Consider the following 12,769-nt stretch of genomic DNA (forward strand, 5'->3'; position numbering starts at 1 on the left):
CAGAGATGTCAGATGGTTTCTGGAATAGCCGGTATTGACGTGCAGGTGCTATCTTGCCAAGAGCAGCATTAATCTTTGTGCCACCAGGAGTTTGCAATCCTTTGTATTTGCTGAAGATTTCCAGCATCTCTTGTGTCCCAGGAAATCTTTTCTCAGTTTCTCTGCAAGCATTGGTAAACTTGCAATTTTCAGCCTCATCTTTGTTTCTGTTTCTTGGCTCACAGTTTCATCTCTCATAATTTCTGCACTTATCAAAGCAGCTGTGAGACATTAAATGCTATTTTACTGCTGCATTAAAGAGACGGTCCATTACCTTAACTCTGGCAGTAACAGTGATATTTAAAGCAACCCTGTATGTCACCTTCTGATTAATCTTGCAAACTCACCATTGGCTTCAATGATTTATAGCCATGGTATGGACAGCAGCTGATGGCACTCTTTTCTATAACTCCCCCTTCCTCTGACTCAGAGAAGATGCTTCAGGATCTGCTGAGTGTTTCCAGTATTTTCTTACAATTCCACCAAGAAAAAAAAAGAAAATACTGGAAACACTCAGCAGGTCCTGAAGCATCTTCTCTGAGAAAGAGAGGTAATGTTCTGTGTCAATGACACAACTATTAGCTCTGTGTCTCCCCCTATGAAGACACTTTGAGCACCGCTACAGATTTCTCCCTGCTTTTATGAAAGAAGAAGAAAGCCCTTAACTCCGAGTGGAGTCATCGGCGCCTTTTTTTTAAGCATGCTTTCTTATTTTTATGAGGCCGAGTTGCTAGCTCGACACTCAACCCAGCACGGATGGAAAGTGTGTAAGGGATCTGGCTGGACTTGAACTCGGGAGATTCCGCTCTGAAGCCTGGCGCTGATGCCACTACGCCACCAGCCGGCAGCTTTTAAAGAGATGAGCTTCTTATCTGTTCTCTTCCTGCTAGCTTGGGCTGAATTAGTCAAACTTGGCATCGTACTCTGGATTTCCAGCATCTGCAGAATCTCTTCTGTTGATAATGTCTCCAAGGAATTCAATGGTTGTGGGCACTTGGTCTGGTGGTGTATGGGTCTGGCAAGGTCCATCCACACTGAGAGTCACTACATCAGGAGCCAGTCTGAGTGAAGGATCTCGACCCAAAACATCCACTATTCTTTCCCCTGGCCCACTGAATTCCTCCAGTGGTCTGTTTTGCTTGATTCAGATTCTAACATCTACAGTCTTTTGTGACCACACAAATTCCTCCTGGTTTTAATACTTTAATCAATTCAGAGGTTTCCAACATGTTGCAAAGTAAAGGCAGTTCTCTAGACACTCTTTCAGAAATTCTCCCAATTCAGGGTAGCAATGTCCCACTAACTCAGCAATCACTCACTGAAAAGCTCTTTGCCTCGAATCACATCCAGGGTTTTGAATGAAACAGCCCACCCAACCGCATGGACTCAGCTATCTGCATCAGGGGCACAAGTCTCCTCACCATTGAAGACATCTTCATGAGATGGTGCCTGAAGAAGATGGCATCCGTCATGAAGGATCCTCACCATACGGGACATGTCCTCTTCGTGTTAACACCATCAGGGAGGAGCTTCAGGAGCTTGAAGACTCACACTCCATGTTTTAGGAGCGGATTATTTTCTCTACCATTAGATTTTGTAAACATTAAGCTGCTATTCCTCTTTGGAACTTCTTAATTTTTATTGTAAGCTGAGTATGCCATATGCTTAAAGCGGATGTTGATAGGTTCTTGATTAGTAAGGACATCAAAGGCTATGAGAAGACAGGAGAATGGGGTTGAGAGAGATAATGAATCAGCCAAGATGGAATGGTAGAGCAGACTTGATAGGCCGAATGGCCTAATTCCTTTGCCACAATGCACAACAAATTTCACAACTTATGTCAGTAACAATAAACTTGATCTTGAATACTGCAGTGCCGTACTGAAAGAGTTCCACACTGTCTGAGGCGACACCTTTCCAAGGAGACACTTGCCACCTCGAGTGGGCTTAGTGCCCCTGGAGGCATATTCTTAAAGCCCTGCAGACTTGCTCTCTCTGGGCTCTTTGCACCCTGGCAAATGTCTCAGCTCTGCAGATTGTGGGAGCTTGCTGTGCTCAAAATGACTGCCAGGCTTCCAATCCTGGCCATAAGGTTGCTGGCTGGAGTATGATTTAGGCTAAGGTGAAAAGTGTTAAATAAATAATAATTCTTCAGTTAATGAGTCTCTGGGGAAGGTGCAAGGTCTTTAGCCGAGGTAGTAACAAGAAACTGCTTTGCTTGCTTTAATAACCGGTAGTCTTAAAATAGACTCCCCCCCCCCCACCTTATCAAGAACAGGATGTATTTAAATTCTTGGCAAGAGGAAGAGCTAGTGAGGTTACGTATGTGGGAGGCAGTCCACGCCCTCTTTCAAAGACATAAAGCTTTTAAACGCCAGTACACAGCAGCAGAGTCAGTGGAGCCCTCTGGTCCTTGGCAAGTGCTTGGATTGGATATTGGGAAACCAATCATCAGAGAGAGATTAGTGTACTGAAGCTCTGAAGTCCCAGTTCACCAGGTCACACTGGGTAGGTGCCTTGTGTTTATCTCTTATTTGAACGGTTTGATTTATGCCTGTGTTTCTGAGATGCTTTGTTGACATTCAGCTGCCAGAGTCATTATAGTGATGGTTGATGATTCAGAAATTAAGGTGGGAGGGCAGTTTTGATGTTCGCTGGAGCATTCCTCTCCAGTTCCCTGGAGTTCATAAATGTTTCTAGGAAATGGTTTCTCTAGGGCAGGGTAATCAACACTTCAACTAACTGGCTCTTTGATTGTGTGAGTGGGCACAAGTGTCAGCTGGCTTTTCACCTGGTGACAGGAGCCTGTTTTCCTGGTTCCTGATGGTTGAGTGCTTTAGGGATAGGTTTGGCAGAAGATAACAAAAGGAAACAGGAGGCTTTAGGAACTTGCTTACTCCCCATCCCTGTGACATACCTGCCGAGATTTTATATCCAATCCCAACCCCAATCCCAAATGGACATCTCCTAGTTAAGTTATTCAACAGCAGTGTACCTGTGTTTTTTTATGCTACATCAGATCCGGAGTAACGCTCATTTCGTTTTCTTTTACACTTGTGTGCCGAAGAGTAACAATAAATAATCTCGAACCTGAGCCCAAGCTGATGAAGCAGCCAACCACGGTGCAGCTTACGCGAGCACATTTGGCCACTCAGCAACGGGGGCAGTTCACATCGACACTCACAACCTATGGCGCCGTGGTAGCGCAGTGGCTGGCGCGATGCTATTATTGCTCAGGGCATCAGAGTTTGGAGCTCAATCCCAGCATTCTCTGTAAGGAGCCCCTACGTCCTCCCCTGAAATGTGTGGGTTTTCTCCGGATGCTGCTGTTTCCTCCCATAGTCCAAAGACTTACTAGTTAGTAGGAGTTCCGCGATTAGATTAGGGCTAAATTGCGGGTTGTCGGGGGATTGCTGGGCAGTGCAGCTCAAAGGGTTGGAAAGGGCCTATTACGTGTGGTATCGCTAAATAAATAACTAAATAACCTACTGGATTTCTCAATTATGGGGCACCTTGCAGCTTTGACTGATCCTGCCCTGAAACACTCACAAATAAAAGCCTCTGGTCTGCTGTCGGACCCTAGCACTGTGGTACTGAGGTCAAAGTCCAATATACTTCCTCAGTACAGCCATGCCACCAAGTACTGGTGTGCAGGGGCAACGCAGCAACTGCCTTTAGCTTGGCAGATCTCCAAACGTTCCTTGTGATTGTGACTGCACTTAAAGCCAATCCCTCGTTCGGTTGATGAGTAATACACGGCGAGTCAATAAATGCAAATAAATCAGTCATCAGCCGACACAAACCTGCAGCCACAGCTGTAACTGCTGACAAGGATATTCCTCGAGGAAGAATGTTCCTAATCCTTCATTTGTACACACAGTCATCAATCGGCAGAAAACCTGCATTTCCTTCCATTCACTTCTAAACCTAAACCCAATATTCTCTTCCTTAATGCCTCGAAGCGCTGACACATTCTGAGTCACATTTACAAAATTTTGTTCTATCAGTCCCAATGAAGTGTCACAGATGGAAATATCGACCATTTATTCCTCTCTCTGGATGATGCCTGACCTGCTGAATTCTTCCAGCATTTTGTGTGTGGCACTTAGAATATAAATTGGTTTCAATTGTAGAGATAGATGGCTAAAACAAACAGAGTGTCTCTGATAGGGTGAGAGCCAGTAAGTCCAGATGAGGGGTCTTGACCTGAAACATCAACTGTCTATGCTGCCTGACGTGCTGTTCCTCTAGCATTTTGTATGTGTTTCCAGCATCTACATGATTTCTGGTGCCTTGTTCTATAACCCAGCTTCTGCTGACAGAGTCACAGTCATGTACATTTATAGAGCTCCTCTGAACACTGTTAAGAGTGTGACCAAGTTACAAGGTATATCCCAAGATTATTGAACATGATGTACCCAAACAGGGAAGGCAAGTTTCCATGGGCTTGGTTCATAACTTAGTTTGTAAAGAATGCCTTAGGGAATGAGGAGAGGGAGGTTGAGAGGAGGATATTTCAGAACTTGAGGTCTTAATAGTTGAGGACAAGGTAGAGCAACGTAACTTGGGTTTAGTCAAAGAGTGAAGACTGCAGAGATCATGGGTAGGAGTGTAGGAATTCTCCAATAGGAGGTCACGGAGGTTCAAATCTGGCTGCCCCTAACCAGGGGCTGGGATCTAAAGGGGCGAGGAAGGTATTTAGTGTCAGGACGGACACAAGCAGCCACAGTTTGGATGAGTTCAAATTTATTAGGACTGGGAACTGCCATTAGCACGTTGCAAAGGGTGAATCTGGAGGAAACAGAGGCAGCAGTGTGGGCCGGTTCTCTCCTTAACTATCTATTTCAGCATAGGCTCCAGTAAGGAAGACTCACTCATTCCTGTCGGTAAGTTATCGGGTGTTAGAAACTGGAATACCACTCCTGGCTCAGACTTTATTGCCTCACACCATGATTGAATGATTTTGAGCCACTCACAAGGCATGTGTAACCATTGGTAATGGCTGCCTGGGAATACAGCCCTTTGGAAATGGTGCAAAGGGTTAGGGATACAAGGTAAGATGAGACTTTGACAGTTCTGACTTATGTGTCCACATGCAGTCATTTGCTGGCTGGTTAAACATTGACCCACTTGGATTGGCTCACACTTTACATAACATACTGATTTAGAACACTTCCAGTCTGGATAAGTAGTAATCTGTCTGAGTTTCCAAAGCAGCTTCCGAGAGTCTCTGCAGGAACAGTGCCCAGTGAGTCGAGGTGAGGGGATGGGGAGATCCACCTGGCACTAGGCCAGTTGCATTGAGAAGCTGGCAGACTCGATCCAAGGACGTACGGGTTGGGGTTAGTGAGTTGTGGCGTGCTGTGTTGGTGCCGGAAGCATGCTGACACTTGCAGGCTGCCCAGCATAATCCTCACTGATTTGATTTGATGCAAACAATGCATTTCACTGCTTGCATTGATGTACATGTGACAAAGAAAGCTAATCTCTCTTTTTTTCTTTCACCCCTTTTTAGGTTCCTCAACCTCTGCTAGCATTAACCAGCACTAAAACTAGCCCTTTCTGACTGAGGGGTCTGAGGGGTCTGAGGGTCTGAGGAGACAGAGGGGCCTGAGGGGTCTGAGGGTCTGAGGGGTTTGAGGGGACTGAGGGGACAGAGGGGTCTGTGGGGCCTGAGGGGTCTGAGAGGTCTGAGGGGACAGAGGGGTCTGAGGGTTCTGAGGGGTCTGAAGAGACAGAGGGGTCAGAGGGTCTGAGGGGACAGAGGGGTCTGAGGGGTCTGAGAGGTCTGAGGGTCTGAGGGGACAGAGGGGTCTGAGGGTTCTGAGGGGTCTGAAGGGACAGAGGTGTCTGAGGCATCTGAAGGATCTGAGGGGTCTGACTGGTCTGAGAGGTCTGAGGGAACAGGCGTCTGAGAGGACTGAGGGGTTTGAGGGGGTCTGAGGGGACTGAGGGGGTCTGAGGGGACTGAGGGGTTTGAAGGGGTCTGAGGTGTTTGAAGGCTCGGAGGAGACTGAGGGGGCTGAGGGGACTGAGGGGTCTGAGGGGACTGAGAGGGCTGAGGGGTCTGAGGGGTCTGAGGGGACTGAGGGGACTGAGGGGTCTGAGGGGACTGAGAGGTTTGAGGGGGACTGAGAGGTTTGAGGGGGTCTGAGGTGTTTGAGGGCTCTGAGGGGACTGAGGGGGCTGAGGGGTCTGAGGGGTCTGAGGGGACTGAGGGGTTTGAGGAGACTGAGGGGACTGAGGGGTTTGAGGGGGACTGAGGGGTCTGAGGGGTCTGAGGATGATATCAGAGATCCATCATGCAGTCACAAAATAAAAATATACTAATTTTTTTTAATGGTTCCAGCTTCCAGAGGTGTGAGAGCTTTATTCTCAATCAGCCTGCACTGCCTACTACACTGGGGGTCATTAGAAAGGGAATTCTACTGTGTGTCTAGTCCATGCCGTCCCTATCCAGACATTGTGTTTTGGGTTTTGTCAAGAGACTTTTGTCCTGTCTATAAAGATAAAGATAAAGATTAGTTTTAGTTGCCACATGTACATCAAAACATATTGTGAAATGCGCCATTTGCAAAACAATCCGAGGAGTGTGCTGTGGGCAGCCTGCAAGTGTCACCAGAGCCATTATTGCAGGTTCGCAATTTACTAACTCTAACCAGTCTGTCTTTGAACTGTGGGAGGAAACCAGATCTCCCGGACGAACCCCACACGGTCATGGGGAGATTGTAAAAGTTTACAGACAGTGTTGGGAATTGAACCCTGATCAGTGATCACTGGTGCCTGTAAAGCCATTGTTCTAATCGTTGTGCTACTGTGCCATATTGAACCTAAGCACTCCCTGATTTTAGAGTATAGTGTAGAGGGAACTTTGCTCTTTGTGTAATCTGTCCTGTACCCTATCCGGGGTGCATCTGATGGGAATTCATAAAACAGAGCTTAACGCTGGATCAACACATGTTGTGTCTGACCTGGAAGCACTTGGGGCTGAGCCTGTGTACAAAAGCAAAAGAAAGCAGGAAATGTTCCCAGGCCTGGGCGTGACATCCAATACTTTAAAAATACAAGATTCACCAGAATTGAAAATCATCCGACAAAGCTTGTCATCCCAGAGCATAAAGGCATAAAGGTGAGATTTTGTCCCTGTAGATAATGGATGCAAATAAAAGGCTTTATCCATTCCAGCTGTAATCTAATACTTAAAGCCAGTCACCAAACTCACGGCTAGAAAGTCTGATGGGAGTAGCTGATCCTGATTGTCTTTTAGATAGATTGATTTTTGCATACCAGGGGAATTATTGGATGTGGGGAAAAGGCATTTGGGAGGAGCTGAGTCCCAAATGGCGGAACAGGCTTGACGGGCCAAGTGACTGACTCCTGCTCCTGGCTCTTATTTTTCATACTCTACATATCACTGGGCACAGGTCTCAGCTGGATTGGAGAATACGACTAAAGTTCCCAAGGTGTCTCAAAGCTTGTCACGTTCCTCAGCTCAAGTTATTCAGTGTCCTGCACCTTTGGACAGATGGATCATGTCCCAGCTGAAAGCTTTTGCACAGATGAAACCATGACGCAGTGTTAAACACTGACACTGAGGGACTTTTAAAGCAAGTACAGCTAAAACTTTCAGAGAGGAATTGGAGAAACTCAGAGGGGAATTGGAGAGAAATTAATAAAACTCACAGGGCAAAATTTGGCCCCATGCTGGATTGAGACAAGTGCCACATTACATGGATGCCGGGCAATGAGTGTAGGACCTAGTACAGGTTATTAGTGATATGGCAGTATCACAGATTGGATTCCATCCCCCCGTTAAGATACAGAGTAAAGCTCCTTCCACACTCTCCCATTCAAAGCTGCATCAGAAATAAGATAAAAGTTCCCTCTACACCCTCATCAAATATTTTCAAGGACACTGAGATTAATCCTGTATATTCTGCATTTCCAGCTCTGAAGATGAAGATGACGGTATTTGCTTTAGTTGCCCTTGTCTGCTTCAACATTGGAACTCCTGGAGAAGGCCAAGTGAGAGAGCCATTAAACAGGTGAGCTATCGCTGTACTTCGTGCACCTTGATTTCTCAACAACAGCGATCATCGTGCATTTAAAGTTGGGCCTCAGGAGCACGAGGGAAGAAATCTCCCGACTGATTACAAACACAGGGGGTTCTGCAGATGCTGGAGGTCCAAAGTAACACACACACATACACACTAAATGTTGGAGAAGCCCAGCAGGTCAGACAGCGCCTACAGAGAGGAATAAACAGCCAACGTTGGTCTTGACCTGAAATATCAACTGCTTATTCCTCTCCATAGATGCTGCCTGACCCGTTGAGTTCCTCCTGCATTTTACGTATGTTACCAACGTAGACACATGTAAGGAATCAGAGAACCGTAGCTGTGGTTTTCTGGAAAGAACTTTTAATCTGTAATGTTCTAAGTAGCAATTTAGAGGAAGAACACAAGGGTTCTGGTCAAACTAAGACCAGGATGGTAATTCATTCAACATAATTCAATCCAGAGCAAAATCTAACTGCTAGAAAATCAAGCTAGGTGATACCTACAAGGATTCTCCCTTCTTCCCTGTCAGATGTTCTGTATTGCAGGTAAATGTATATGTGACGGCTGAGTCTGACATTAGCTCTCCCCTCTCTTATTTCTCTAAACCCAGTGAGCAGGGACTGTCAACTTCTGACCTCCTCATGTACCTGCGTCAACTGGACAACACCAAGGAGGCTGAGATGGACCAACAGGAGCAAAGCATTCTGAAACCTCGCACTTTCTCTGTCGGTGATCACCCATTCATGAAACTAAGCGGGGACAGCATGGAGAGCAGGTATCCAAAAATTCCAGACCCTGGTCAATGGCTTAGAGTACTGTGTAACGACCTGACCCCCATATAGCTTAGAGTACTGTGTAACAACCTGACCCCCCATATGGCTTAGAGTACTGTGTAACGACCAGACCCTCATGTGGCTTAGAGTACTGTGTAACGACCAGACCCCCATGTGGCTTAGAGTACTGTGTAACGACCAGACCCCCATATAGCTTAGAGTACTGTGTAACGACCTGACCCCCATATAGCTTAGAGTACTGTGTAACGACCAGACCCCCATGTGGCTTAGAGTACTTTGTAACGACCAGACCCCCATGTGGCTTAGAGTACTGTGTAACAACCTGACCCCCATATAGCTTAGAGTACTGTGTAACGACCAGACCCCCATGTGGCTTAGAGTACTGTGTAACGACCTGACCCCCATATCACAGGAAGGTTCTGGCTTTCTGAAGAGTGACGTTGGTGTGTTAAATGACATTGCCAATGTTCCAATGGGAAAAGGTAGTTCTGTACTATTACCCTGGGAGGGCTCATTTCCCTTAGGTGCTCAGGCACTCTTCTCAGGTGGAGGCTGAGAGGGACAGAGAGGGAGAGAGAGACATCCAAGGGGAAGGGAGAAATAAAGGGACAGAAAGGAATGGCAGTGGAGAAATAATGGAGAGTGAGGGAGGCAAGATGGAGAAAGAGAAATGAATTGTTCGGCAGGGAGGGGGAGAACACAGAGTTAAGAATCTTTTCTAAAGAGCCAGTAAGGTATGAGGAGCATTTTAGCTTTACACTGCAAGCTGCTGTGATCTGGGATGTGTTTCTTGAATGGGTGGTTGGAGAAGATTCCCCTTGAAGGGAAACTTTCAAAAGCTGAAAGGGTAGTAAGTACTGGGAGCTGGGAACAGAGCCCCGCAGAGGAATGGTATCGGGCATTGTAACATGCAATCAATTTGTCAAATGGCCTGTAGATAATTTATTAAACTCAAACCTGGCCCAATGGGATATCAGGAGAAAACTTTGTTTGTTTTTTGATAATTATGAGCGAGCAGAGCGGAGAGACACGGGGAGGGGGTTCCAGAGCTTGAGACCTGCATTGCTAATCGTTTTAGGCACAAGTTTAAGCTCTTGGACAGGTACGTAGATTGGAGTTAGGGGCTGTTTAGAGGGATATTGGCCGACCGAAGGATATTGGGACTAGCTGGGTGAGCACCAAGGGTTGACATGGAATCAATGAGCCAAAGATCTGATGTCTCTATGATGGTATCTGAAAGTATAGGCTGGTAATGGTACAATGGGCAGAATGGCCTTGGTAATTATGCTGACTGTTTTGATTCCAGCACTGTGCCACACGGCAGGGTGAAGAGGCACCGACATAGCCTGGGGCAAAAGAACTACCTGCGGCACAGCTCCTGGGGATGTACCCTCACCACCTGCCAGACACACAACCTGGCCAACTGGCTCTACCAGATGGCAGCAAACAAGGGCAAGGACGGCACTGCCCCCAAGAACACTGCGGATCCGCACAGCTATGGCAAGAGGCGACGGAGGAGATCCATCTTCCTTCCAGGCTATTCAACCAGGGTAGCTCAGTAACGAAATCCCACCCTGTGACATTCAACTGCATCAGGGGCCTGAGGACAGCTAGGAAAGACGAGGAACAGGCGGAAACAAAGCCCCAATAAGTATCATTGAGAAGATACAACAACCATCACACTACACTCCTCCCTCTTTTCTGTTTGTGTAGTGAATGAGAGCAAAGGGAGAGGGGGTGGGCAAATGGCAGGAACATTCCGAAATGAAGTCCTTCTAATAACTGTTACAAGATTTTCCGAATGAGAAGTAGATGGAGACAAATAAATAAATAACCAAGCAAGTTACCTTCTCTCTGTAATTCTATCGGCTCTCCAGTCCTATCTACTTCATATTTATTAACCATATTTTGTTTAGTACTTGGAGCTTGTCAGGTCTATGGAATGGGGCATTTCACCTGGAGCCCATCTCAGTGCCAGAATGAAGGTGAACTGGAATGATCAGCTTTGGTGTTGCCCAGATGTTGGCACCTGAAGCGGGACGCTAACCGATGAATGGGGATAAACTTATGGATCCTCTCCCTCCAGCACAGTCAAGCTCTGTCTAGCTTCTGTTCAGCTTCTCTGCCTTGTTCCTCCCCAGCTTCCATCACACCCACACAGAAGCCAAAGTCGCTCATGACTGGGTAGAACACGATACTGAACCTTCTGATTAAATAGCAGTTGCTTGCTAAGTATATAAAGGCACACAAAATGTATAAATGTATAAATACCAAGTGTGTAAACACACATTTTGTGTGTGTGTGTGTGTGTGTGTGTGTGTGTGTGTGTGTGTGTGTGTGTGTGTGTTACTCTGGATTTCCAGCATCTGCAGAATCTTTTGCGTTTAAATGTATAAATACAAGTGAAAAGTCAGGAATGGAAAGGTTTTGATGGCTTGGTTTTGTACAAAGATGTCACCAAATTCAAACTGAGAGATTTATTTTGTTGTTCTTGGGTTAGTGGAGCAGCTCTGCCCCCAAGAAGCAATGACAAGAGTAGCAAGAGATGAACTTCTGCACCACAGGCTGACTCGCTCTGTACCAGCAGCGATGACATCCTCACCAGCTAGTTCTCTTTCTCCATGAGGAATGCAGACGATCTGATGAGAAAATGCTGTTCTTTATACAGTGCATCCATATTTGAAAGTGCATGTGTGTATAAAGGTGTATATCTGAATATATATGCACCTATATACATATTGTACTTACATTGAATGTGCAGTGTAATATACATGTATGTATGTATAACGCATCTATATATTAATATATTATATGTAATGCACACACACATATGTAAGTTTGTGTGTGTGTGTGTGTGTGTGTGTGTGTGTGTGTGTGTGTGTGTATACTGTGTAAATAGTAAAACACTGGTGTGCACTAAGAAGAACTGGGTTTAGGGCTGGTTCCAGATGTCATAGAGACCAGAATAAGAGTCCATTCCATAATGTTTCAGCTCTGAGATAGATGCTACAAACAACACAAGACATTTCTACCCAGTCACCCACAGTGGTTGGTAATTCCTGCAGAGTGACTGTCAGAGGGGTTTTGGAGAAGGACAGTATTATTAATTAGCTCAGGTTGTGAGACTCCCTTGAATGTTTTAAGAGTAAACAAGAATTTCTTTCTTAAATGATCAACAACAATTCTAAGCAATGCACTAAATACTTTCACTTTAATACTTGAAACAAGGAGAAGACTTAAATTAATGAATAACTTAAACAAAGTTGCATTTTGTGTACAATGATGTACAAACAAATAATGTAAGTGTTATGTGGATAGCGTGCTGTACATTTTTATATCACTGATTAAGATCTACTATTTAATAAAGTATAATCTTTATACCAGGATGCTGGTTTTGTTGATTATGTCAAAGGGAAGAGTGGAAGCTGTATTACAATAGTACCTAAGAACTAAGAAGAGGAAGAAACATGGTGATAAATAAAGAAAAGAGCAGAAGATTAAAAAGTAGTCATGGTCTTCTACAGATAACAACATTCATTCATTGATAACAGTCAGCCAATAACATAGGCAGACTCAAGTGATATGACACCCACCACTGAAACCAAGAATTTTCCAGGAAAATATAGAGGCAACTGCAAACACTAGATAACTTATTGAACAATCCATGTACACTGATAGTTATATAAAAATATAAACAAGCATAAGAAAGTTAAATTACAAAAAGAACAATTTTCCACCCTAATCCAACAACTCTGACATAATCACTGCTACACTTCTTTGATGAAGGGCTTTGGGCATGGGAAACAGGCATGCATTTCTAAAGCATTGTTTTGATCTGTAGGACCTCTCATAGTGCTCAACAGACAGTGATGTAAG

The 12,769-nt window shown here is 45.3% G+C and overlaps 1 protein-coding gene across 1 annotated transcript; it reads left to right on the forward strand.

Moving 5' to 3' along the window:
- The first annotated feature begins 2,402 nt into the window (after positions 1-2,402).
- LOC140205012 (pro-adrenomedullin-like) lies at positions 2,403-12,277 on the forward strand. Its single transcript, XM_072272068.1, has 4 exons — positions 2,403-2,547; positions 7,988-8,084; positions 8,710-8,874; positions 10,200-12,277. Exons 2-4 carry the CDS (start codon positions 7,996-7,998, stop codon positions 10,453-10,455), a joined length of 510 nt encoding a protein of 169 aa, XP_072128169.1. The 5' UTR covers positions 2,403-2,547; positions 7,988-7,995; the 3' UTR covers positions 10,456-12,277.
- The last annotated feature ends 492 nt before the right edge of the window (positions 12,278-12,769 follow it).

This window comes from Mobula birostris, chromosome 11 (genome assembly GCF_030028105.1).
Source record: "Mobula birostris isolate sMobBir1 chromosome 11, sMobBir1.hap1, whole genome shotgun sequence".
Lineage (NCBI taxonomy): Eukaryota > Metazoa > Chordata > Chondrichthyes > Myliobatiformes > Myliobatidae > Mobula > Mobula birostris.

What these genes read in the sequence shown, in the direction of transcription:
- LOC140205012 (XM_072272068.1), top strand. Translation starts at nt 7,996, where the DNA reads ATGAAGATGACGGTATTTGCTTTAGTTGCCCTTGTCTGCTTCAACATT. An exon ending in GTGAGAGAGCCATTAAACAG is followed by an intron (nt 8,085 to 8,709) that starts GTGAGCTATCGC and finishes CTCTAAACCCAG; the next exon opens with TGAGCAGGGACTGTCAACTT. An exon ending in GGGGACAGCATGGAGAGCAG is followed by an intron (nt 8,875 to 10,199) that starts GTATCCAAAAAT and finishes TTTTGATTCCAG; the next exon opens with CACTGTGCCACACGGCAGGG.